The following is a 26,579-nucleotide window of genomic DNA, read 5'->3' as shown; positions in this document are numbered from 1 at the left end:
GACTAATAAACCCGGATTGGAGGTTAAGTTGTTTATAATAGGCTACTTTTTATCCCGGAAAATCAAAGAGTTCAAACGGGATTTTTAAAAACCTAATTCCACGCGGACGAAGTCGCGGGTATCAGCTAGTTTTTTTAATAATAATAATTTCAGGTGGCTGGTAGAGAGCCAGGGCTGCGCGTCAGTTCAGGTGAGCACTACAGCCCTGAACACGCAGCGATTCCCGTCCATGAGCGCCGGCCACACGAACGACTTGATGAGGTCGGAACGACGCTCGCGGGAGTCGCCCAGCGAGTATCGCACGTGCTTCTCTGGGTTCATTACCACTGGAACACAAAAACATTAATAATTGACTAATGATTTTAAGCTGATTTCGTGGTGCTTTAGCACCAATGCAACCTCAGTGACGTCTGGATTTCAAACGGGTCGCTCATTAGTATCTAAGAGGAGGCGCTGATTTATTTGGTTCCAAAACCGTGACAAATTTAGTTCGCTTGACCATATCTTGTCATTTATATCGATAGTTTAATACCTACGACATATTTTAATGTAGTTTTAAACTAGCAAGTATGTGAAATCTAGTGGTAGAATTCTGCAAACCAAGACTGCATCGAACTACATCGAAAGTTATTAATAGTGACGTTGTGAGTGTATTTTGCCGGACAGCTCGTGAAGTTCCAGCGAGAAGAACAAGAAAGTTAGTAGTACAAAGTTAGTAGTAGTAAGTTAGTAGAACAAGTAGTTCGCTACTGCCTTCAACAGCTCGAACTTCATCTCTCGCAGCACCGCAGTCCCGTCGTGACCGCGACCCGTGCAATTGGGTTGAAGTATCGAGCCTTAATAGCTCAACTGGTATAGGAGTGGACTGAAAACCGAAAGGTCGACGGTTCAAACCCCGCCCGTTGCACTATTGTCGTACCTACTCCTAGCACAAGCCTGACGCTTAGTTGGAGAGGAAAGGGGAATATTAGTCATTTAACATGGCTAATATTCTTTAAAAAAAAATGTCCCCGTTATATACATTAAAACATTGAGTTTAATACCAAAATTCCGTAGTGCTTGAAGACCTAAGTCTTCGAACAGTGCTAGTGACGACATAATAGATCCTAGACATGGTCGCTAACTATGGGCCTCATAAGAAAGCTGAGAGCCACTCAGCGGGCAATGGAGAGCTATGCTTATATCATCATCATCATCAACCTGTCGCCGCCGCGGAATGAGAAGAGTTTGGCCACGCTGGCCAAATGCAGATTGGCAGACTTCACACACCCTTGAGAATGTTATGGAGAACTCTCAGGCATCCAGGTTCCCTAATGATGTTTTTCGTCACCATTCAAGCAAGTGACATAATTGCTTAAAACACGCATAACTCTGAAATGTTGAAGTGCGTGCCTGGGATGGAACCCCCGACCTACCAGACGTCTTAACCACTGGGCTATCACGTCACGGGGAGATAATTACCTAGTATGAAGTCAGTGTCAATTCGTAGAAGAGGTGAATGCAGACTAAGCGCCCAGCGCGTCAGCTCGTGTCAGGTCTCCTCTCAGAATGAAAAAGGTTTGGCAATAGTCCACCACGCTGGCCAAAAGCAAATAAGCAGACTTCACACACCCTTGAGACACTATGGAGAGCTCTCAGGCATGTAGGTTTCCTCAGGATATTTTTTCGATCGGGGTCGGGGGTTCACGATCGAACCGCCGACCTGCCGGACTTTAACCACTAGGCTATCATGAGATGGGGAGATAGTCACCTGGTGTGAAGTCGGTGTCAATGCGCAGAGGAGGTGAGTGCAGACTGAGCGCCCAGGCGGCGCGGCACGAGGACGCTACGAGGGCGTGCAGAGCTGCGCACGACGCCAGGCACGGGTACTCGCGCAGTGTACTCACTACCTGGAAATATAATATGTCGCAGCGTAAACAACGGAACGCCTTGCCTTGATTGTCTTGGGCGTATTCGGTAGCGAAGGTTGGTAACATTGGAGAAAGGTCTGGGTAAACTGTCAGTGGTTTCACAATGTGACAGGTGAATAACCCTATGTTGAAATCTAGTGGGAACACCGCCGAAGGGTGTTGGTTCCACAGTTTGCATTGCGTGGAAAACAGGATTTTGCACAACGGACGGTTGAAGTGCACCAGCTACCCACAACAGTGCGGTGTAGTTGTAGAAAAAGGATGGTAAATAAGGTTAAACAACTCCTCAGTACATTCCCCGTTATAAAGGCGTTAGAATACGCAGAGACTATACTCGCTCTGCATCACCTGCTGAGTGACTCAGAGTCACTCAGCGGGCGATGGAAAGAGCTATGCTTGGAGTTTCTCTACGTGATCAAATCAGAAAGGAAATCCGTAGGCGAACTAGAGTAACCGACAAGCTAAATGGGTTGCGAAGCTGAAGTGGCAGTGGGCAGGGGCATAGTTCGAAAAATCGGTAGACGTTAAGGTCCCGAGGTTTCATTCAAGTCACATCCTAGGTAGAAGACTGTTCTTTCGTTGAGCCGATTGTCTCAAAGACTTGCATCCTTTCGTGAGACATACCTGGTTAACAACAGTCCTCTCGGCGTCCCCCAGTGGGAAAGTGTGCGCAGTGTTCCGGAGCAGCCTCATAGCTGCGGCCACGAAGCCTGACGCACCAGGCGTGTCGTCCGAGTCGCATCCTAGAAGCGACTTCACTTCGTTGAGCCGCTTGTCACGTAGACTGATTGCAGCTCGGAAGGATAGCTGAAAGAATGTTCATAGAAAATCTTACTGCATTTAAAATAGAAGCATAAGAAGCGGTAATAGCTGGTTATGACGTCGTTCTCTATTCAGGGGGAGAAGGGATTGATCCTGGCACGCACCTATAACTGAAGTATTAAAAGTATAAGCCTTAAATATACAGCGTGTAACCAGAACGCAGCAAAAACGAAGACAGGTGATAGTACTGATGATTACTGATATGATACCACAAAAAAAACGCGAAAAAAGTAATTAAAAAATCCTATATTTCGTAAAAGTTCACGATATATGACAAATAAAACATCTGACTGACACTTGAAGTCAACGTACGTTGCGGAAGTAGGCCTCTGGGAGTCAATGCCGCGTCGTAGGTGTGGATATTGACCCGAGTTTTACACGCTATACATTGCGGGTTTAAAAAATACTAAATCACTAAAACTACAAAATGAGACAAATGGTTATTGGTATTGGATTGTGTTTAGATAGTACTATAACAAAAATGCTAAGTTTTTGCTAGCGTTCTGGTTACACCTGGGATATCTCTCTTTCTTCTAAGTTATGTGCGTTTTAAGCAATTAAACATCACTTGCTTTAACGGTGAAGAAAATCAACGTGAGGGAACTTGCATGTCTGAGAGTTCTCCATAATGTCCTCAAAGGTGTGTGAAATCTGCCAATCCTTGGTCAGCGTAGAATATGGCCAAACCCTTCTCGTTCTGAGACGAGATCCATGCTCAGAGAGAGAGTGATGATGATAAAAATGTGAACTTACGACAACAATAGAGAAGACAATCTTGTATTTGAGGTTGGGCGTTGGCTTGAGTTGGTCCAACGCGGCCAACGCTGGCAACACCTCGTCTGCGGCTCGCGACCACACTGCTGCGTATTGTGACACCAATTTGCTTCTGAAACATGTTCAACATTGGCGTTAAAAGTAATAATCGTCATAGTCGAAATCCAACAGACCCCTACTCTGCTAGAATATGGAATGTCCTTCCGGCGTCAGTTTTTCACGCTAGCCATAATTTTTACCCTTATAAGACTTTCTGCACGTGCAGTTTTTAACACGCTTATGAAATAGCACCCATTGTCGGAATAGATCCTAAAAGGTGCACCTCACCTGAACGGGAAACATGTAAAGGTAAAGAATACTTACTTATCCGGATGCTGACAAGAGTTTATCACTGTCGGAATGATAGTCGTCACTGGCGGAGTCTGTGGGTGATCAAGGAGTAACCCCACTACTATCAGGGCTAATCTGTTGACTGTGGAACCGACTGTTATAACGTCCTGCTGTGTAGTTTTTAACATGCTTAGTTGCAGCCATTATCGGAATAGATCGTAAAAGGTGCACCTCTCCTGAATAGAAAACATTTAAAGGTGAAGAAGAGTTACCTATCCGGATGTTGATGAGAGTCATCGCTGTCAGAATGGTAGCCGTCGCTGGCGGAGTCTGAGGGCGATCGAGGAGTAGTCTCCACTACTATGGGAGCTTCGTTCATCTGCGACAACACAGCTGCACAGCCACGCGAGTAGCTCATGAGGACACCAGCCACTGGCCTGAAATGGAAAGTGACAAATGAACATGAATCACTTAGTTAAAAGCATGGATTAAACATCGTTGATACCGAGTTAGAGTTAGAGTAGACCAAGTTAGAGTACCGAAGACGCGCGTCTTTTTGAAAAAAGGTTGAAATAAATGTAAGCATATTTTGTAAACTATAAGTCCTATCAACATACAGCCAAAGACTTTATTATGGAGAATTTAATGAAGAACATATTGGTCTTTGACAGTTTTCTCGTAACTTTAACCATTTTCGTTAAAAAGTAAAAAAACCTCGAAAACGGACACAAAAGGGGGGGAAAGGGGGGAAATAATAATTTCTCGACGTGCTTCCACATCTACATCGAAGTATATATGTAAAAGCTACACGTATGCCAAGTTTCATGCTTTCTTCCGGATGGGACCGAATATCGACTATTTCCGAGCTAACGAGCCGTACTGGCTAGACAAGTACGTGGTATAAGTCCCGCAAATTGCTATTGCGATGGAACCATGTCTCATCAACATCGAAAACATCGACATAAAAATATACCACCAGCTCGAAATTTCAGCCTAGTGCTGATGTCACTGAAATGGCGGCCACGCGCATTAGCAATTTGCGGGACTTATATATGACGTGTTGTATGCCCAAGTCTTCAAGGATCAGAAATATTCAAACTACAGACTAATTTAGTTTTTAACCAAAATAATACTTTACCCTGACTTCGAAAGTAAAAGCGCGCGTTTACGACCGTCCAGTCTGAGCTACCCGCTAACACACAGTAATTCTAACTAAACAATGACAATAATTAGAATCTTGAACAATGGGAAGTGCTAATTTGTGTAACGAACCCACTCGGAACAAAGGACAAATAATCATAATATCATCTTTCTCACGAGATGAAAGTTGTTACGTAAGTGCTTCCACGTAATTGGGGAGCTAATTATGTCACGTTTGAGTTAATTGATTGTGTTCATTAGATGTAAGTTATACCGAAAAGAAAGCTCTAATTAATCATAAAAGATCATTTTTCTCAGAGCTCCGGCACAGTTACAAAAACGCTAAGACAATTGACAAAATATATTGTCATAAAAAATTATGAATCTTGCTTTATAATAAATTCTAGTCAATATTCTCATAATATAATAATAATATATAAGCATGCAAATGAATAATATTTAATATCTAGTAATGATAAATTTAATTTCTAAATAAAACCAATATATAATAATCTTTGGGTCCATTTAGTCAAGTTTAATTGCTGACATACCAAACTCAACTCTGGTCTCACTTTTTTCTTTTTTTTTCCACCTTTTCTGCTAACCACTCTCTACTCTCAACACTCTTTTATTTTCTTCACTAATATATATCTATTGGTGTGTTACAGCTGTAAATATGGCGCCAACCATGCAGACAAGAAGGGCAGCAGCTCTTGAAGAGCAGCAGAAGAAGTTAATAATTTTAATCCTATTCTTATTGTATCTTTAATATTTACCATTTTATTGTACCTAAAATTGTATTTGCAATACCCTGACAGGGTCTCATGTATTTAGCTTTTAGCTTTAAGCACCCACCATCAATAAATGTAAATGTACATGAAAGCAAATAAATAAATCTGAAATCTGAAATCTGAATTTTACCCATTCTGAATAAATAATTTGAGTTTTTTTTAAACTTATGTCTAGAAAATGAAGTAGGAACAAGTAGAATTAAGAATTTATAAGAGCATAGATAATGGAGAGATAAATCGATATATATGTGCGTTTTAAGTAATTAAATAAAACATCGTGAGGAAACCTGCATGCCTGAGAGTTCTCCATAATGTTTTCGAAGGTGTGTGAAGTCCGCCAATCCGCATTTGGCCAGCGTGGTGGTGACTATGGCCAAAGCCCTTCTCACTCTGTGAAGAGCCCCGTGCTCTGTAGTGAGACGGCGATGGGTTGATTACACAGATTAGATAAAGACGAGGTAAGTAAATTAAAAGTAAATAGGTATTATTGTATTTAGCTCAACCGGTATAGGAGTGGACTGAAAACCGAAAGGTCGACGGTTCAAATCCCGCCCGTTGCACTATTGTCGTACCTACTCCTAGCACAAGCCTGACGCTTAGATGGAGAGGAAAGGGGAATATTAGTCATTTAACATGGCTAATATTCTTTAAAAAAAAAAGAATTGTGCGTAAAAAGAAACTCAACTTTTTTGTTTAGGTAACTCGTTAGAAATCCTAGTTGTATCCAGTTTAGTGATTTCTTTCTAGAATGTAGTACTCTAGAAGCTATAGTTACTTTGCACTAGTTTTCCCTGCTCGTCTGACTTGTTCGCCTTGACTTGTTTTTGTTTTATTGCTTTTCCCGCTTTTACAATTTTCTACACCTATTTTGAGCCATAGGCACCTAACAACATTGTAGGAGGCAAACTAGAATTCCAAAGTTCCACGACAGGTTGAAATGACAATCGGAGAGGGAACGCCCCGCACACACGCACGCAAGCATAAGCTAATAAGTGTGGGTATAGCAATTTGGATATCGACAGATCAATTATGTAAAATCATTATTACAATCGAAATTGTTGTGATTGGCTGCATTTGTGTGATTCTTGTTGCAACAATGTATTGTAGCCAATAGTGAGCAAGCATCAACCAATCAGAGGTGATTGCGATCGTGACATTGAAGCTGTCATTCTACCGCAATCGAGGGGCGGAAGAGCATTCAACATCAAAGTAAATTGTAAACGCCAAACAAAGCGCAATAAATCTCAAGCAACAATAACATTAGCTCCGAGACATTATTTTATTGTAAATGGAAACTTTGGGGAGATTTCTCCGCATCCACCCAACAATGGTTATTTACGCACGCGTGTTAAACTGTTTGTGTGAAAACGAACGGAACGAAAGCTTTGGCCACAGTTTAGCTATCGTACAGTTGGAGATAAGCAATTTTTTTAAAGAATATTAAGCCGTGTTAATTGACTAATATTCCCCTTTCCTCTCCAACTAAGCGAAAAGCTTGTTCTAGGAGTGGGTACGACAAATAGTGCAACAGGTGGGGTTTGAACCGTCGACCTTTCGGTTTTCAGTCCACTCCTTAACCGTTGAGCTATTGCGGCAAAATTAGGAGGGAAGGAAAAATACAATATATTTAATGCATCATCATCATCATTATCAACCAATATAGACATCCTCTACTGGTTTCTTATATGAACTTTCATATACCACGGTATTACGCCGCGCCGCCTGAATCCAGCGACTCCCTGCGACTCGTTTGATATCGTCTGCCACCACGCAAGACCGTAGCGGCAGACGACCGTGGCGTGTGGACTGTGGAAGTCCCTACAAGAGACATAATTATGTCCAGCAGTGGACGTCTACCGGTTACTTACTGTGTTTGTGCTATGGTCGGGCTGAAATTATTTGGCATGCAGATAGTTAGGTAGATATTTTGACACAGACATCTGCTAATAATATAATTTTTGTACGACAAAACATTCACAGTTACAAAAAAATAAGAGGTCTTTGGAAGGTGGGAAAGTCATTTGTGGGAATGAGTGTAATATTTTATAATAAAATTCCACAAGCAATTTTAGACTTGCCTTTACACAAGTTTAAAAAATGTGTTAAAAGTATGCTCCTAAAAAAAGCATATTATACAGTCGCAGACTATGTAAACGATAAAAAAGCTTGGATTTGACTCGCTCCAGCAATGCACGGGGCTGCAATGGCCTGTATAGTACGGTATAATAACATTGTAAATTGAAAAATTAAAAAGAGCAACCGCCGAGTTTCTTGCTGGTTCTTCTCGGTAGGAACGGCATTCCGAACCAGTGGTAAATTAAACCTGACTATTCATAAGCACTTCTAAAAAGTTTACATGAATAAAAAAACATTCTATTCTATTCTATTCTATTCTATTCTATTCTATTCTAAGAAAGCATTTTTGGCATTTTTGAAGGGGGTTTACCTCTAAGGGGGTAAAATAGGGATTTGAAGTGTAGCCGCGCGGACCAAGTCGCGCGCATAAGCTACTAAAGTTATAAAAGACTGTCATCAATAAAACAGCTTATCTTTATAGGCCACTATAAAAAGGCAGATAAATCAACAAACCTGTAATTTCGCCAAAACGGAAACGTTTAACTAACGAGTGGAAATTACAGCTTACATCCGTTACTAACACTGTTATCCAATAAACAGGTGTGGTTGTTAGTTGTTACATCACTGATATAAGAGTGTGAACATCGATGTACAGTTACATGACCCGCCAATATAACTTTATGAGAGGGTAAAACTTGTCAATGGAACTACCGAATTTTTAGTGTGTAAGATTGAACGTAAAGGACTAAGAGCCAGCGCGTGACAGACCTTCGATTTAATTTAATTTATTTTTATGGAAACAAACATTGATAGTTAACACATAAAATGCTTAAACCTAAATAGTCTACAATGACAAAATTAACAGTTATTACAAAATTTTGTCTACAACTAAATAGTTGGGTATAGCATGCGCATGAAAACAAGAATAGAAGATGTAGGTGAGATTTTTTACACCTTTAATACCTGTTATCTCTAAAAGCCACCACGATCCAGACTTCATAGTTGTTGCTGATCGTCATCTGATCGTTCCTCCCAGGGTTGGGTAAAATACGCGGAGAAACTTTCAACTTTTATAAAATAACGAAGGCTGGCTTGTGGCTCTCTTTGTATAAGTATGCCGTGAACTGCCAAAATACCTACCATGTCAATCTTCGAAAGAACAAAAAAATATATTCGCTGCAGTAAGTACAAACACAGAATATAATATTATTATAACTAGCTGATACCCGCGACTTCATTCGCGTGGAAGTAGGTTTATTAAAAATCCCATGGGAACTCATTAATTTTTCGGGATAAAAAATAACCTATAGGTTAATCCAGGCTACAATCTATCTCCATTCCAAAGGACAGTGCCCAAGTGACTATGGGACTCAGTATCGCTACCAAATAAGTTGTCCACTAATAAAATAGAGCTTAATTTTTAGGATAGATTTATTACATTTAATTACACATTAAAAAAAATCTAAACCACCGGATTCCGCAGAAATATGGTGAAGAACGACCTCCGAAATTAGAATTTTCGAAACTGTTAATTCGCTGCTAACTTACGTTTTACTGAAATATTTCGCTTTATTAAATATATTTCTAAAGAAATCTATATTATAGAAGCCTCAATAGCTCAACAGTTAAAGGTGTGGACTGAAATCCGAAGGGTCGCCGGTTCAAACCCCACCTGTCGCACTACTGTCGTACCTACTCAGGTAGCACAAGCTTGACGCTTTCGTCCTACGTCGGCAACGATGCGGCAGCATTCTATAGAGCGCGACAGGTCAAGATGACAATCGGGGTGACGTGCGGCTGTGCGGAGCGTCCCCAGCCTCATACCCCGATTGCCATCTTGACCTGTCGCATACTATGGGTATCCGGTAGCTGCGCTCTGGCAAATCCGTCCAGTAGTTTTGTCCTTGAAAGAGTACCTAACAAACATACCTACAAGTGACAGTACTCCATTACCTATTAAATATAATAATATTATACAGTACAGCTACTAGCTACCTACTTGAATTTTAATAACTGTACGGAGATTACATAATTATTGATTGAAAACACCTCTCAATACAGGTACTGGTACTGTCTCCCACAGCACAGTTATGTAACGGTGAAATCAATCAAAGCAATCTATCATGTTGAATGCATAACTTTGTCAATATTGATATTGCTGTAAAGGCGTTCAGGGTATCTCCACACAATATATTCGATCTAACAATTTTGGCATGCTCAGGCTACGCTATTAACTTTCCTATTTTATACTTAACTAGCGTACCCACCCCGGCTTTGCACGGGTAGGTTATTGCAATAACTTTCGTAGGTATCTCTAATTTAAAAAAAAAATGTAGCCAATGTTACTCAAGAATAATATAGCTTTCTACTGGTGAAAGAATTTTCAAAATCAGTTCAGTTGTTTCAGAGGCTACTTCCTACAAACAAACCTACAATCACGGACGAGAGAAGCCTACAATAGATTAAGTTATTTCTAAAAAATTAAAATTTGAAAAGAATTTTATTTTCAACTCGCTAGCTGCTGCTCAAAAAGTGCGCCTTTTCTGCTTAAAACCAGTAAGGAAAAGTTGGTTTTGCTCACTCAGTGACAAAAACGTCTTTGGCTCACTGGTTTTAAGCAGGAAAGTTATTAGTATTTTCGTACTACTAGTCTACGCTATCAAAAGTAATGAAGAGACCTGTAAAGAGACTGTAGAAATACCGAAATGACCGACATAGCTAATCGAGTCGTATTATACCTACCCAAACTAGTTATACGGAAAAAGGTTTCAAAGAGTTATATAACTACACGTATCACAACCCAAAATCTCATAATTACTTTTCCATCACGAACTTTAAGACGTTTTTAAAGCATTTACCTTAATTACATAACCACAAGTGACAAGACCACCAAACTCAAAACTGATGAGGTATAAACGATAAGCCGTTCAAACTTTAATATCAACCTTGGGAATAATCTCGAACGCATGTTATGCAATGCATATAAATAATAACATAAGTAAACTTCCGTGAAAAATTATTTCAATTCGTCATAGGATGCGCGAAGTTTTATCTGATCTTTGAGAGAGGAAGGGGAAATAACATTTAACAAGCTCGAAAGACGTTAAAATGTTTGCAAATCAATTTAAATTTTGACGTTTTGTGTTAGTTAGATAACATGCTTCTTTGAGGAATTACCTGAACTTAAAGATACCCAACATTCTGGGGTCTCCTCCAAATACCTTCTGGCCCGATCTCTTGATCGGATTATGCGAGTTTTCTTTAGACATCCCTACTGAATCTGTTAAGAAGTTTACTTTAGTTGTTTTAGCAGCTGACGTGCAAGCGGGAGCGCGCACGATCGACGCTAGCCGTCCCGTTCGCTCACAGCCGCTCGCTTGGGGTGACCATGTTTTTCGAGGACAATGACTCAACACAACATGCTCAGTTATAAATTTTCATTAAATATTTTTGAAAATTTGTGTATAAGTAGGTATATTCTTTATGTAAACATATTCGACACGTAACATTTTAAGCTTATTTCGTGGTTTAACGACATATTTTAATGTATATACTTACCTAATGTATAATGTAGCATACAGGCAAATAATACATACAAACTTACATACATACCAACACATATAATACATTCGAGACACTATTGTCATCTCGTGTCTACACCCCACGCAGTGTGCATGGAAAGGGAAAACGACTGACTACTGAGGCAGGCAGTCGAGCTCCGACCACCGCACAGTGAAGACGTGGCAAGTGAGATTATCGAGCCGATATTTACACACCATAATTAGATACTCATACATGAGTTACCACATATAATAAAATATATTCGACACGTGTTTCTGTTTTTGCGTTAGCTAAAACTAACGCTGTAGTGCGTCTCTTTCGAAGCGACCTGTTTAACTTTTAAGTAAACTAAGGAAGACTAAAGTATACTTATACATTAGCAAAAAGTCTGCACTGCAAACGCCCTCTTAAAAGAACAAAAGAAAATATGTAACTGCATAATGACATAACGGCGTGCTTTCCGGGACAATGACCCCATTTTAATTAGACGGGTCAAACGCTAACTGTTAGTTAGTACGACTAGGTGCAGTACGCGGCCGAAAGTAATGTACATTGGCCTTTAGGATGACATTTCGGCTTTGTAGAGCGTTGTCTCTGTCACTCATACCTATATGACGTTTTATCGGTCTCAACGACAGAGACGGTGCTCCACAAATCAGCTATCTCCTTCTAAAGGTCGATGTACATACTTTCGGCCGTGTACTGTAAACTAGTTTTTTGCGAATCATAAAGTGGTAAATCACTAACCTGGTATCACTCAAGTCCAACGTCGGGTCGCTCCTCTTGATCTGCCCAACGCACGCCAGCACGGCCTTGTCGCTCTCCACTCTGGCGGCCAACGACGCGACCAGCGTTGGCAGCTGCCTCAACGCCGGCTTGTCGACAATCGTGAGGAGGCCCTTGTTGTCGATAAGACGCCGTTCGACGTCGGCGTGCGATAACGCCAGGAGCCGCTGGTGGGATGAGGATGCTGGGTCTTGGTTGACTGTCACGGGCGACTGTTGACAAACATTTATTATGTTATCTTAAACTCCATCCATTTATTAAACGTTAAACGTAGTCCTACTTTAAGGGCTCTTAAATTATCTCTTACTAGCTGATCGCGACTTCGTCTGCGTGGAATTAGATTTTTTTAAATCCCGTGGGAACTCTTTTATTTTTCGGGATAAAAAGTTTAGCACCGTTGCGACGTGATTAAAGGACAAACCAACAAACCAATAAACCAACAAACCAACAAACAAACTCACTTTCGCATTTATAATAAGGGTACTGATGTTAAAATCTGAAGTAATTACGTTCAGTAATTCACAAGTTAAATACGGCTCTGACAGATGGACTGACGGACAAGTGCAATTTCACTCAATTCCTCGCTTTGCTCGGACAGCAATCAATCCGAACGACTGCACCAAATTGGATAATTCTTTTTATATTATAAATACAAAAAAAAACCTGACAATTTACAAAATGTAATGGAGGGGAGGGTCGTCTGTGTTCCCGTGACCCAGTCACCAGGCGACGCGCAGGTGCACTGCTGGGTTTTTAGTGGGTATTAGTTCCACATACCTTCCTTCCTTGGTTGGCTGGCTGGTTGGGTAGCTTGCTGGCTTTCAGGAGGGGGGTGGGGGGGGGGGCGTAAACGCATTTCCCAGCGATTAAAAAATAAGTGGCTATCATGGAGTGATTCAGTGATTGACTGAGTTAGTGAATCAGTGATCTGTTTTCATGATTCTCACCAGCTCCTCCAGCTTATGCAGCGCCTGCTTGTACACCTCCACGTGCCTCTGGAGCTCGTTCTTCATGGCCACGTGCAGCGAGATGAGCGTCCCGGACGAGTCTGCCGTCAGCCCGTGAGTTCCCAGACCTGGGACAAAATGAGATTTCAACACCTACACCACAAAACAAAGTCAGGCAGGTAGTCGTAACGAATAGTTACAGTACACGGCAGGATCTTTAGAAAGTGATAGCGATGTCGTAGAGCGTTGTCTCTGTCATTGGGACCGACAAAACCTTACATAGGGGTATGAGTGACAGAGACAACACTCTACGAATATTCTTGCGGCAAGAATCTTGCCGGCTACAGACTGTGGTGATTTCTTTCTAATGTTAGACCTGAAGGGCGATTTAGTAAAACCTGCATCAATCATTATTACAATCTCAATTGTTCTGATTGGCTGAATTTGTGCGATTCTTGTACCAACAATGCATTGTAGCCAATAGTGAGCGAGCGTCAACCAATCAGAGGTGATTGCGATCGTGACATTGTACGTGTCATTCTCCCGCAATCACGCAGCTGTCAATTTAATTAGCAGATTTGTATACCTAGGTCCTAGGTACAATCGAATTAGCATCATTGTTTACAAGACAAAGAAAAACAGATAAAATCGTAAGGAAATAACACCATTAATATTTCCCCCGTTTTGCTTTATTTGCATCCGTTTTTTGAGGAAATTAGGCATTAAGTGTATTTCCACAAGTCCGTCCGTCCGTCGCGGTCACAACTCGAGATTATGTTTATGATGCATATTATTGTAGCGACCTTCATTTACATGGCCGAAATCATTTTACGGATTTACTTATATTGTTATGTACGCCATTATGGGAAAACAATTGCGTAGGTATACTTAGTTCGCGCCAGTTAAATAGTCGTTCTTGAAGTTAACCGCAAGACGCGTCGCAATTGCATTTTAGCGTCAGTGGGGGCGCGACGCGTGGTAGCGGAATACACCACCACCGCTGCACCCCGCGTTCACCATCTGCATTAGTGTGAGTGCTACATTCGTACACACTACACGAGGGGATCTACTTATATCATTATTATATCACTAGGTTCTTTTAGATCATCAGCATCATCATCATCATCGACCGATAAACGTCCACTAAGAAAGAATTTTTTTTAAATGCCACCGGTAAGTGAGTTCAATGGGGGGGGGGGGGTGTTGAAATTTATGTAGTCCACGCGGATGAAGTCGCGAGCATAAGCTAGTTGCAAATAAAATGTATGGCGCAAAAATGTTTCCAAGGTTTAGAGTATTGACCAACGATGCTACATTATTATTGCTACAAATATTTGAACCACGCTTGGTAATTCAAATTGTGATTCTTTAAAACAATTGTACGCGGTTGGACGGCTATGGCAATGTTTTGGAATCCACTATTCTTCATAGTTTTGTCTGATTTCATCACAGAGAATAATTCATGGTGGTCTGTGGATTTCATAAAGGTCAGGTTTAGAGCCTCGATAGCTCAACGGTTAAAGGAGCGGACTGAAAACCGAAAGGTCGCCGGTTCAAACCCCACCCGTTGCACTATCGTCGTACCTTAGAATAACTTGTCGTACCTCTAGCACAAGTTTTACGCTTAATTGGAGGGGATAGGGAAATATTAGTCAGCATGATAAACTTGGCTAATATTCTTTAAAAAAACCATACTAATCTCTACATAGTATAAAACAAAGTCGCTTCCCGCCGCCTGTCCATCTCGTCGTATACTACGAATAAGGTCGTAACTGGCATTGTGGCTTTTTTTTTACTCTCAATTTTACTCAAACTCATTAAAGTCTGGAAGAAATTATTTTATTGCCTAGAAATTAGCGTTTGAAAATAAGCCACAACTGAGCTTTCGGAAAAGATCCGACGAAAACAGCCACCATGGGCGCAGTGTCAGTCAATCAGGCATAGGTCATGCGCGAGGTCATTTCACAAGCGACGCTCTACCATTTTTCAACGGATCAGCGTCAGCGTCATGTAAGATGCTTGAAACACTCTTAAAAATATTTAAATACTAGCTGATTCCTGCGACTTCGTCCGCGTGGATTTACGTTTTTTAAAATCCCGCGGGAACTCTTTGATTTTTCGGGATTGTTGTCGTTGCTTGGTACCTACAATATGAATTCACTATGAACACTTCCTGAATCTTGATAACCCAGGCGGGCAGTAACCCTGCAGCATCAGGATTAAGAAATTGAATCCAGAATTTTTTATGTGACCACGACGTAAACTTTTTTTGTTGATTTAAAAAAAAAATTGCAAATCGGTCCAGAAACCTCGAAAAAATCGATGTAGAAAAAAGAACCACTTCCTTTTTGACAGTCGGTTAAAAACCGATGACCTTGAAATATTTACGGAACAATCTTTAAAATATCCCCTTTCTAACAAAAAAAGAATGAATGAAATCGGACTACGCGTTAATGAATTACAACTCAGTATACATTTTAACTTTCGTCCCCTCTCCTACGGGAACCATGCTGAATTTCGGGATAAAAAGTATCCTATATTCTTCCTCATAGTATGACCTCAAATCGTACCAAGTTTCATTGGAATCCATTCAGTAGTTTCAGCGTGATGCGCGGCCGTGATACAGACAGACAGACAGACAGACAGACAGACAGACAAAAATGAAAAAAATTACAGTTTTGGGTTCAGTATCGAATATAGAGTGCCCTCGAAAAAAAATTTTCAAAATATCTTCAATGTACAGAATTTGACCTGTTACAGTTTTATTATAAGTATATATATATATATATATATATATATATATATATTGATTTAGGTATGTCATTTAGTGGTAATTTAATCTAGCACTTATAGGTTGCTGAGCTCCTGAATTCACCTCGAATACAGCCACTATTGTATGTGTCAAAAAGGACATAACCGCACTTATTTCCCGAAAGAAACGATTCGATTCCGTGGAATAAAGAAGTGGTCCTTTAAGTAAGTAAGTACCTTGTACAGCAGCATCCAGCTGTCTCCGCCTGTTATCCACAGCATCTCTCGCATCAGGGCTGTAGTGCAGCAGCGCGTTGGCGAGGCGAGAGGTCCTGGGCCTCAGGCCGGAGCCCTGCTCGCCTCCGAGCAGACCGACAAGTCTCCACGCCACCGCTTCGCATTGTAATTCTGGACGTGGTGTGATTTCCAGTGATATTAACCTGGGGAAGAAAAAATATCATTAAACACTACACAACACAACTGTCACAAACACTACACAACTGTCACAAACGCTAGCAAAAACTTAGCGATATTGTGGCTAATTCCGTTGTACACAATCTCTAAACTAAACTAAAATGGCACGTCTAAATCTATTGCTATCCCTTTCATATTGTTCCTTGCGGGAAAGGATAGCACCAGATTTAGACCTGTTAATTTAGTTTAGTTTAGAGATTGTGTACAAGAGAATCGGCCCCAATTGTCGTACTACCTAAACACAATACAATAACAATAACCATTTGCCTCATTTAGTAGTTTTAGTGATTTAGTATTTTTTCAAACCCGCAATGTATAGCGTACAAAACTCGGGTCAACGCCCCACCTACGACTCCGTGTGAGCTACTTCACTCTACTTTAGCGTCAGTCAGATGTTTTACTATCGTAAACTTTTGCAAAATATGTGATTTTTTATATACTTTTTCGCGTTTTTTTTTTGTGGTAGCAAATCAGTAATCCTCAGTACTTTCACCTGTCTTCGTTTTTGCCAGCGTTCTGGTTACACCCTATATAGATTCTTTGGTTGAACCAGGTCAGGCCCACTTGGTCCTCTGACTAAAAAAAAGTCGGCGGCGGGTTTGGGCCACGAAAAAAGTTATAGGGTTAAAAAATATTTTACGTATTATCAATCTTCTTCTTCTTCTTCTTCTCAGAATGATCAGAATCCAGGTCATAGTCCACCACATTGGTCAAGAGCCTCGGAGAGCGTGGAAGACTTCCTGCGCCTGACCTCTCTCCGGTTGTGTCGGATTGCCGTCCCATGGGACTTTAAGAGTGATAGAATGTAGAGTTCATCTGTGTTTGCACAGATAATATTGTGGAGTCAAGATCCCACAAATCAAAATCATAAGCATGATCATGATCATCATCATGATCAACCCATCGCCGGCTCATTGCCCTCTCAGAGTGAGAAGGGTTTGGCCATAGTCTACCACGCTGGCCATATACGGATTGGTAGACTTCACACACCTTTTAGAACAATATGGAGAACTCTCAGGCATGCAGGTTTCCTCACAATGTTTTCCTTCACCGTTAAAGCAAGTGATATTTAATTAATTAAAACGCACATTACTCCGAAAAGTTAGAGGTGCGTGCCCGGGATCGAACTCCCGACCTTCGATTAGAAGGCGGACGTCCTAACCACTAGGCTATCACAGCTTCTTATAATAAGCTTACCTTACCATAAATGATGAAACTTTTTCTCATCTCTATTGTCAAAGTTTTTTTGAAATTTCTGTTCGTGTAGGACTGCAACTGTATTGTTTCAAAACAAGTAGGTATTTATGAATGACTTCTATAACGATGCGATACAAGATAATAAGCACCAATGTTCTTAGTTGGTACACAAGGTTTTTTAATTAATGAAAACTATAATTAATATTTCTAAAAAACACGTCAAAATCGGTTTAACGGATGGACCGTGAATAGGTAACACAGAGCACATTTTCGCATTTAGAATTTCAATTTGTAATCAGGGAACATACATTTAAAAAACAAAGATTCCGACGAATTGAGTATTTTCTCCTTTTTTAAGTCGGTTAAAAATTATTTTAAACGTAGTCTGACTCGGACAGGATTCTGAATATAATTCGATAAAAACAAATAACCACATCCATAGGTACTAATATTATAAATGCGAAAGTGTGTCTGTCTATCTGTCTGTCCGTCTGTCTGTCTCTCTAGCCTTTCACGGTCCATCCGTTCATCCGATTTTGACGAAATTTGGTACAGCGATAACGTGCATCCCGGGGAAGGACATAGGCTACATTTTTATGCACGAAAATCAAAGGGTACCCAAGGGATATTTAAGAACCTAAATCTACGCGGACGAAGTCGCGGGTATCAGCTAGTAGATAGATAATTAAAAATCGTTAAAATCCTAATTTCCGATTTCCGTAAAACTCATTGACAACACCCAGAGTTGATGAAAGGTGCGTTTGATAAGTGAAACTGCATTACCTAATATGTGATAAGTAAGTGTGAGTAAGTGTGAGTAAGTGTGAGTAAGTGTGAGTAATAAACAACTATTTCGTCACAAGCAAGGGCTAGTTTTTTTTTTGAGTGAAAGTGATTCGCCGTCGCACCGTCTGCTGGAATTAGGGTTGCCAACTATACGTAATTTATGTAATTGGGTATTTCACTACATCTATATATATAAAAGGAAAAGGTGACTGACTGACTGACTGACTGACTGACTGACTGACTGATCTATCAACGCACAGCTCAAACTACTGGACGGATCGGGCTGAAATTTGGCATGCAGATAGCTATTATGACGTAGGCATCCGCTAAGAAAGGATTTTTGAAAATTCAACTCCTAAGGCGGTGAAATAGGGATTTGAAATTTTGTAGTCCACGCGGACGAAGTCGCGAGCATAAGCTAGTCAAAAATAAATTAGTTCTCAGTGATTATTAAATAGAGTCTTCCAAAATACGTAAAATTCACGTCCTATGTTAGTTTTAAGTGTAATAACCATATTAAATTATGGATTAAACTAAAAAAGTACGTCATTATGATGGGACGTCACATTCCAGTATTTCAGAGAATATCGCATAAGTACGAAGTGCGCGTTTTGACGTTTAGTAAAAAGTTACTGATTTGACTAGTTGTCAAATACCATATTTTTTATTTTAAACTATAGTACGCGTCAGGTCTAGATCGCAATCGGGGTATTGAGACGGGGAGATGTCCCGCACACCCGCACGTCACCTGCGCTATTCCGCAACGGGTTAGCGCGGGGGCTGTGCAGGTGTGCGGGGCGTCCCCACCCCGACTGCTATCTCGATCAGTTCGTCCGTCAGTAAGTTTCTTCCTCCTTTAATAATACCTATGTAGCAGCGGCGAAGAGTCAATATAACACGATTCCTATCGGCTTCCCTTTAAGAATTGGCATAATATAGCGTAAGTAGGTACTATTCACATAAATTCCGTAATACATTCGTAAATACAAAGGTTCGATCGTCACAAATGCTATTTTTTTTTGTTGTTATAAAGTACTAATTTAAGTTAAAAACATAACCTAATGTAAGTAACATACACCTACAGTCCTACACCATACAAGCCGTAAAATATCGGATTCCCTAGTTAGATTTTTGCTTAGTATTTATCTCTTTCATTTCCCTAGCGAAAGCGAAGGAACGAACTAGGTCTGTCTCGCTCTACGGTCGACTAATAAAGAGCACACCAATTTAGTCTGGCCCAGTAGCGAATACGAATTTGGAACTCTGACAGGTCAGACAAATTTGACGTAAATAACTCGGTTGGATCCGAGTTACCCTATAATACCTCCAAATTAAAATTATATTAATACTATTGTTTTAACAGGTACATGCTACTATTTTGAGTATTTTGTATTTTGAAGGGTGATTTGATATTGATACATTTGTTTTTGTGAAGCGGCCATGCTTGTTTGTTTAAGTTGTTAGTGGTGTTTTATTTGATATAATAAATTGGGGATGTGATTAATAACTTATAAGTGGTAAGTTCACGGTAATTTTGATTCAGTTTGGTAAGCCAAAATCAGAAATGGCCTTAATTCACATAGATTGTTGTTTAACAGATTCTTGTTACGTAACGATAGTAATTTTTCTAAATTAAGTTTTGAAAACAAAAATCGAACAGCTGATATCTTTTAGGTAAGTACGTTTCCGGCTTCCCTTTATCAGATTTTCACCCTTCGCCACTGCTATGTACAGTTTATAGATTTGCGCACTACTTTAGTTTAATATATCATCATCCTCTCGATCCATCGCCGGTCTACAACTAAGAACAGGTCTCCTCTAAGAACAAAGGTTTAGGCCATAGTATACCACGCTGGTCAAGTGTAAATTGGCAGATTTGACACACCTTTGAGATCATTAAAACGCACATAACTCTGAAAGGTTGTAGGCACACGAGTAGATGTTGTAGGTGCAAGCTTGGGATCGAACCGTAGATGCCCCAAATGAGGTCAACGTCTTAACTACAGTACGCGACCGAAAGTAACCTACATCGGTCTTTAGAATGACATTGCGGCTTTGTAGAGCGTTGTCTCTGTCACTCATACCTATATGACGTTTTGTCGGTCTCAACGACAGAGACAGTGCTCTACAAATTTGCTATCTTTGTTGTCTGCTAAAGGTCCTTAATTTGAAAAAATAAACTTTTATTAAAGGTGTTGCTGCCAACCCTAACTGCATTCTTTACCGAAAACTCGTTTGATATATAGAATGTGAACGTGAAGTGATTGGGTCCACGTTTTGTTCAAAAATCGTATAATTTGGAAATTATACAGAACTGTTGTTAATGTGAAAATTATAACTACCTGTTTCCGACGGCCATGTTGCCTATTAATCATAATTTATTTTTTACTGTCATGTAAAAGAAAGTGTGAAAATTTGGTAAAGACATATTATGTTTGGGTTCCGTTCCTCAAAAGAAAAAAAGAACCCTTATGGGATTACTAGCTTATGGACTACACTAATTTCAAACCCCTATTTTACCCCCTTAGGGGTTGAATTTTCAAAAATCCTTTCTTAGCGGATGTCTACGTCGTAATAGCTATCTGCATGCCGAATTTCATCCCGATCGGTCTAGTAGTCTGAGCTGTGCGTTGATAGTACAGTCAGTAAGTCATCTTTTCATTTTATAAACATATTTAGATGTAGATAACGTGTACATACCACGATAAATTTGATGATTTTATTTGTCGATATTTTAACCCAATCGCACGGGTCGTGCTCACGACGGGGCTGCGGTGCTACGAGAGATGAAGTTAAAATAAGTCGTTAAACCAAGAAATAACCACGAAATAAGCTTAAAAATATATTTCTTTGTTACAAGGTTCCTATGTGTCGTGAACTGTGACCTGTACCTGTCGGAACAAACATGGATCAGTCAAATAAAAAGATAAGCATCGACATCTTCATTTATGTAACGCGGAACAATGTTACACAATGTTACATGTTACATGTTACACGTTACAAGCGTGACATGCGATATGCGCAGGGGCAAAGTTCAAGCCTATTGTAAAAATTAGACAGGCGTGAAATTTTAGGGTTCCGCAGTCAAATAAAAAAAGAGAAAATCCTCTATAAAAAACTGGCCTATGTCACTCTCCAAGTCTTTATCTATACCCATGTAAAACTCACGTCAATCCGTTGCACCGTTGCGACATGATTGAAGGACAAACCTGTTGGTTTGTCCTTCAATCATGTTTGTTAACAAACACACTTTCGCATTTATAATAAGGGTACTGATAAAAGAGTATGGAACGAGGATGATCAAGCATTCTCGAAACGAGTTACAAAAATATTCGTCATCATTTTCATTATTTATAGACGTCATAGTCAGGTACTGTCCCATCGCGAACATAAACTCAAAATATTATAAGAACCGTTTTTAATTGACATAATAAGTCAATATTTACACATAATATTATAATCACTTTTACCACAAACGGAGGGAGTTCCCTCCAGACTCCGAACCGCACCGTTATCTATAAACCAATATATTATTACCGCTACTATCCTACATTGTGACTCTTATCTCAATAGCAATAAATTCAGAATTCTATTTCCGCAACCGCATATATAAGTTTGTAACTTCCATATAATATATAAACAGTATGCTTCAGGACTCATCACATCGTTTCAAGCAACCGTTTGGGATCTTTGACTATTGAGTAATAAAAAAATTAAAAAAACAATCAGTCAACATGAACTTTGCCAAGATCTTGTTCTTCGTGTGTGCTTGCGTCATGGCTTTGACCTCAGTTTCTGGAGCCCCAAGCCCTAAGTGGAAGTTATTCAAAAGAATCGTAAGTACATCTAAATATATGTACCAATAATAAGATTGACTGACTAACTGATCTATCAACGCACTGCTTAAACTGCTGGACGGATCGGGCTGAAATTTGGCATACCGATAGCTATTATGACGTATAGGCATCCGCTAAGAAAGGCTGTTTGAAAATTAAACTCCTAAGGGGGTATTTGTTGTGTGGGGGGGGGGGTTGTGTGTCCCAATAACGCCCCCCCCCCCCCCCGCCAATGGGTTGTTGATGATGTCAATCATAATACTAATCATCATCATCATCATCCGATAGTCGTCCACAGCTGGACATAGGTCTCTTGTAGGGATTTCCACACGCCACGGTCTTGCGCCGCCGCCATCCAGCGGCTGCCTGCGATAATACTAATACTATTTATTTATTTTCAGGAAAAAGTGGGCCGAAATATTCGTAACGGCCTCATCAAAGCAGGCCCAGCTGTGCAGGTGGTGGGCCAAGCGGCCACTATCTACAAAGGATAAATTCCCTTGTTTTTATAGATATAACGTTTAATTTAACAAAACTATTAGCTTGATTTACACGCTAGTCAATAGTGTAAAATCATAAGCAATTTTGTACAAAATGTAATAGGTATTAAGTTAAGAATACTCATAATAAGTGTAAATTATCATAATAAGTCATGCCATTTTGTAAATGTATTATTTATTTTACAAATATTTAGAAATACTCAATTGTTTCTATTTTTAACCGACTTCCAAAAAGGAGGTGGTTCTCAATTCGGTCCGTTTTTTTTCGACTTTTTTTTTAAAATGTATTGTACCTACATCGATTTTTTCCAGGTTTCTGGACCGATTTATAAAATTTTATTTTAATCACCCTTAATAACGACTTCAGTAACCCCAGTACTTTATCTACCCATGAATTAGCAGACCTACACAGACACTACAGATATATACAGAACCATTACAGAACACTATGGAGAACTCTCAGGCATGCAGGTTTCCGCACGATGTTTCCCTTCACCATTAAAGCAAGTGATAGGGTAAGCCACCCACCCATAAGTCAGGCCCTCGCTAAGTGAGGGCCTGAACTAAAGTTACTTAAGTATAAAAACTTTATAAATAGTGATAGACTTCACACACCTTTGAGAACATTATTTTCCTTCAACGTTAAAGCAAGTGATATTTAATTATTATTTAGTTAATATCATTATATTGGTACCTACCTAGTTAATTATTTAATGTCAAAGATACACAATACTTGTGATATTTAATTGCTTAAATAAAACCACTAGTAACTCCCAAAAGTCAGAGTTCGCTCAAATCCCCATAAGTACATGCATCAAGGAATTTCTCATAATCTAGGTCAAACAAGATAAAATCTAGGCAGCCTTCGGAAATCCACATTTCTCTACATTTAGGTAAGTAAGTACCTACAACCATATCACCATAAATAAATTTCTTTGAATCGAGAAAGTCGATACAACCGGTCAGTGTGTACTTTCATCATAATATCCTATCACTAATATGTAACAGTTTAACAACCTAATTTAAACTTTATAATGTTAACATAGAGCTTAAATCACGTTGTTAGTAAAAAATTACCTGTTTATGACGCAGGTGTACAATTTTAAATCATGCGTTTTGCTTGAACTCTTTTAACTTACAATAAAGGATATAATTGATTAATTATATTCTATCACTTTTGCATGTAATATTATGATTTATTAAAGCTAGTAAAGTAGGTTTCCTGGGTGAACTTACATCTATCATCTTTAGTCTAATAATTTCAAACTATTTGATTTTGCAAATCTTTTAAATTTGCAAAATCGAAATCTGTTTAGAAATTTGCCAAGCTACTATTTAGAATTTATTTTGGTCATACTATGTTATTACCCAGACGCTTCCCACTTCCAAAGTGGAAAAATGTGTGGTTTCCCCCCCCCCCCCTGTAACTTCTAAAATAAGAGAATGATAAAACTTAAAAAAATATAATATGATTTACATTACCATGCAAACTTTTACCGAAAATTGGTTTGAACGAGATCTAGTAAGTAGTTTTTGATTTTATCGTGCAAAATGTCGATAAAATACGATTGTAGTACGGAACCCTCAGTGCGCGAGGCCGATTCGCACTTGCCCGGTTTTTTTTGTATATGGATAACCATATTAAATCGATGTTTCTATGTAGATGCTACAAAGATCTTGTTCTCACGCACTACAGTCTTCCAAGAATGTTCCTACATCGATTCAGCCTCTAATAAGCATTTCTAATACGATAATGAGTAGAATCGCGTTATGCAGTGCTGTGTGACCACAGCGTAGCAATATTACAGAGAGAAAACGCCTCAGCGCTGTCGTTGAATGCGAGCAACTATAAGCGATTTCGTAAAACCTGCATCAATCATCATTACAATCTCAATTGTTATGATTGGCTGAATTTATATACTATTCTTGTTGCAACAATGCATTGTAGCCATTAGTGAGTGAGCGTCAACCAATCAGAGGTGATTCGATCGTGACATTGTAGCTGTCATTCTACTGCAGTCGCGTAGGTGACACAGATAAGACACCAAAATACACAGTTCGTTATAAAAGAGATTGCAAGAAGTTTCTTTACTTTTTATTTCTTGGTTTTATGGCTTTAATTTATTTGTATATGTTGTATAGAAGCATGCGTTACTTCGCAGAAGTCCAAGGAATACAGATTACGCGGATTATAGCAAACTAGCTGATGCCCGCGACTTCGTCCGCGTGTTTTTTGATTTTATTTTTGATTTTCCGGCTTTTATTAGCCTATGTGTTAATCCAAGGTATAATCTATCTCGATTCCAAATTTCATCCAAATCCGTTCAGCCGTTTTTGCGTGATTGAGTAACAAACATCTAAACATCCACACTTTCACATTTATAATATTAGGGCTTTTGTTTTTTGTAGACATCAATAAAATTAAGATAATATGCTACCACTTTATTTATTTTGCATCACATATTTCTCACAATAAAGTCGTTTGTGACATATATTAATGGTGCTAATCTATAAATTTAGCATTTGTATTTCATTTTTATGGTTTTCAAAGACCTGTGTTGTCGTGCACAATAGGTAGGTACATTTTATTTTGACCTGACTGTATGCTTGCTAAACTGTGGCATTATCACTGTGAATACATAACGGATATATTGGAAAAAAAAAAGTATCGCACGAGTATTTATCTTTGCGGAGAAAATCGAGTTAAAATCGATTATTGCAGGTTAATGACTTGTTCAATGTAGTGGAAACATCGGCTTCGGTGTTCAGCTGCCTTAGAACAATTATAGAGAATAATTATAGAGTGATACGCTGTTCTGTTTGAGGTTTTGGCTTTAATGCTAAATGCTGGGTTTAAATAATTTTGCACGCCATGTTTGGCAGGATAATGTGACTGATTACCTAATTTTTAAGACCCCATGTAAATAATATACATGTACCCACCATATCTGAGCAAATTAAATAAATGATTAAGTATGACTTATGATTATGATTATTATGATTAAAATGGAGGAAACGCCGGGATAACCTACCCTACCTGGGTATACCATGTTATTGTTGTATATCTAAACACAATCAAATACCAATAACCATTTGCCTCATTTTGTAGTTTTAGTGATTTAGTATTTTTCAAACTCGCAATGTATATCTCGATGTATCGTTCAAAACTCGGTTCAATGCTCCGCCTACAATATGGCAATGACTCCGAATGGCCTAATTACTCAACGTTCGTTAACCTCTATCGTCAGTCAGATGGTTTATTAATATATCGTGAACTTTTACAAAATATAGGTATATTTCGCGGGTTTTTTTGTGGTATCATTATCATCATCAACCGATAGAAGTCCACTGCTGGACATATGTCTCTTGTAGGGACTTCCACAGTCCACACGCCACGGTCTTGCGCCGCCGCCATCCAGCGGCTCCCTGCGACTCGTCTGATGTCGTCCGTCCACCTAGTCACTAGTGGGAGATCTTCTAACACTGCGTCTTCCGGTGCGAGGTCGCCATTCCAGCACCTTGAGACCCCAACGTCTATCGGTTTTACGAACAATAAGGAATACGACTTAGAAACTTACGAGAAAGAAAGAAACTCGTACCTGTTCAAAAGGGTTTCAATGAGATGTGCAGAATGCGGCAACGCTTCTATCAGCAAGTCTATCGGCAGTTCCGAAGCAACGCTGTGCAGCACCCCGGGGCCCAGCCTCGACAAAATGGCCGCTGCTTCTCGAAACTGCCTGCCCTCAGCCAATAGCAGCACTCGGCGTAGCGCTAGACGGGGAGAGGTGTACGTGTTCTTCTCTCTTTCCCTCTCCCGTCGAATTCTCTCTCTGCTTTCGTTCATGCTGGCTGATGCTTTGATATTTCTAGCCCATTATTCTGATGATGATGAGGTGAT

At 39.7% G+C, this 26,579-nt stretch overlaps 1 protein-coding gene across 1 annotated transcript; it reads right to left on the bottom strand.

The window, feature by feature from the left end:
• Window positions 1-26,579, bottom strand: LOC117993524 (uncharacterized). Its single transcript, XM_069506906.1, has 9 exons — window positions 26,281-26,579; window positions 16,126-16,328; window positions 13,138-13,265; window positions 12,152-12,402; window positions 4,109-4,273; window positions 3,486-3,618; window positions 2,535-2,717; window positions 1,751-1,889; window positions 1-326 (listed from the first exon to the last, which is right to left on the bottom strand). Exons 1-9 carry the CDS (start codon window positions 26,523-26,525, stop codon window positions 187-189), a joined length of 1,587 nt encoding a protein of 528 aa, XP_069363007.1. The 5' UTR covers window positions 26,526-26,579; the 3' UTR covers window positions 1-186.

Source organism: Maniola hyperantus, chromosome 24, assembly GCF_902806685.2.
Source record: "Maniola hyperantus chromosome 24, iAphHyp1.2, whole genome shotgun sequence".
Lineage (NCBI taxonomy): Eukaryota > Metazoa > Arthropoda > Insecta > Lepidoptera > Nymphalidae > Maniola > Maniola hyperantus.
This window is presented reverse-complemented; position numbering and strand designations above follow the sequence as displayed.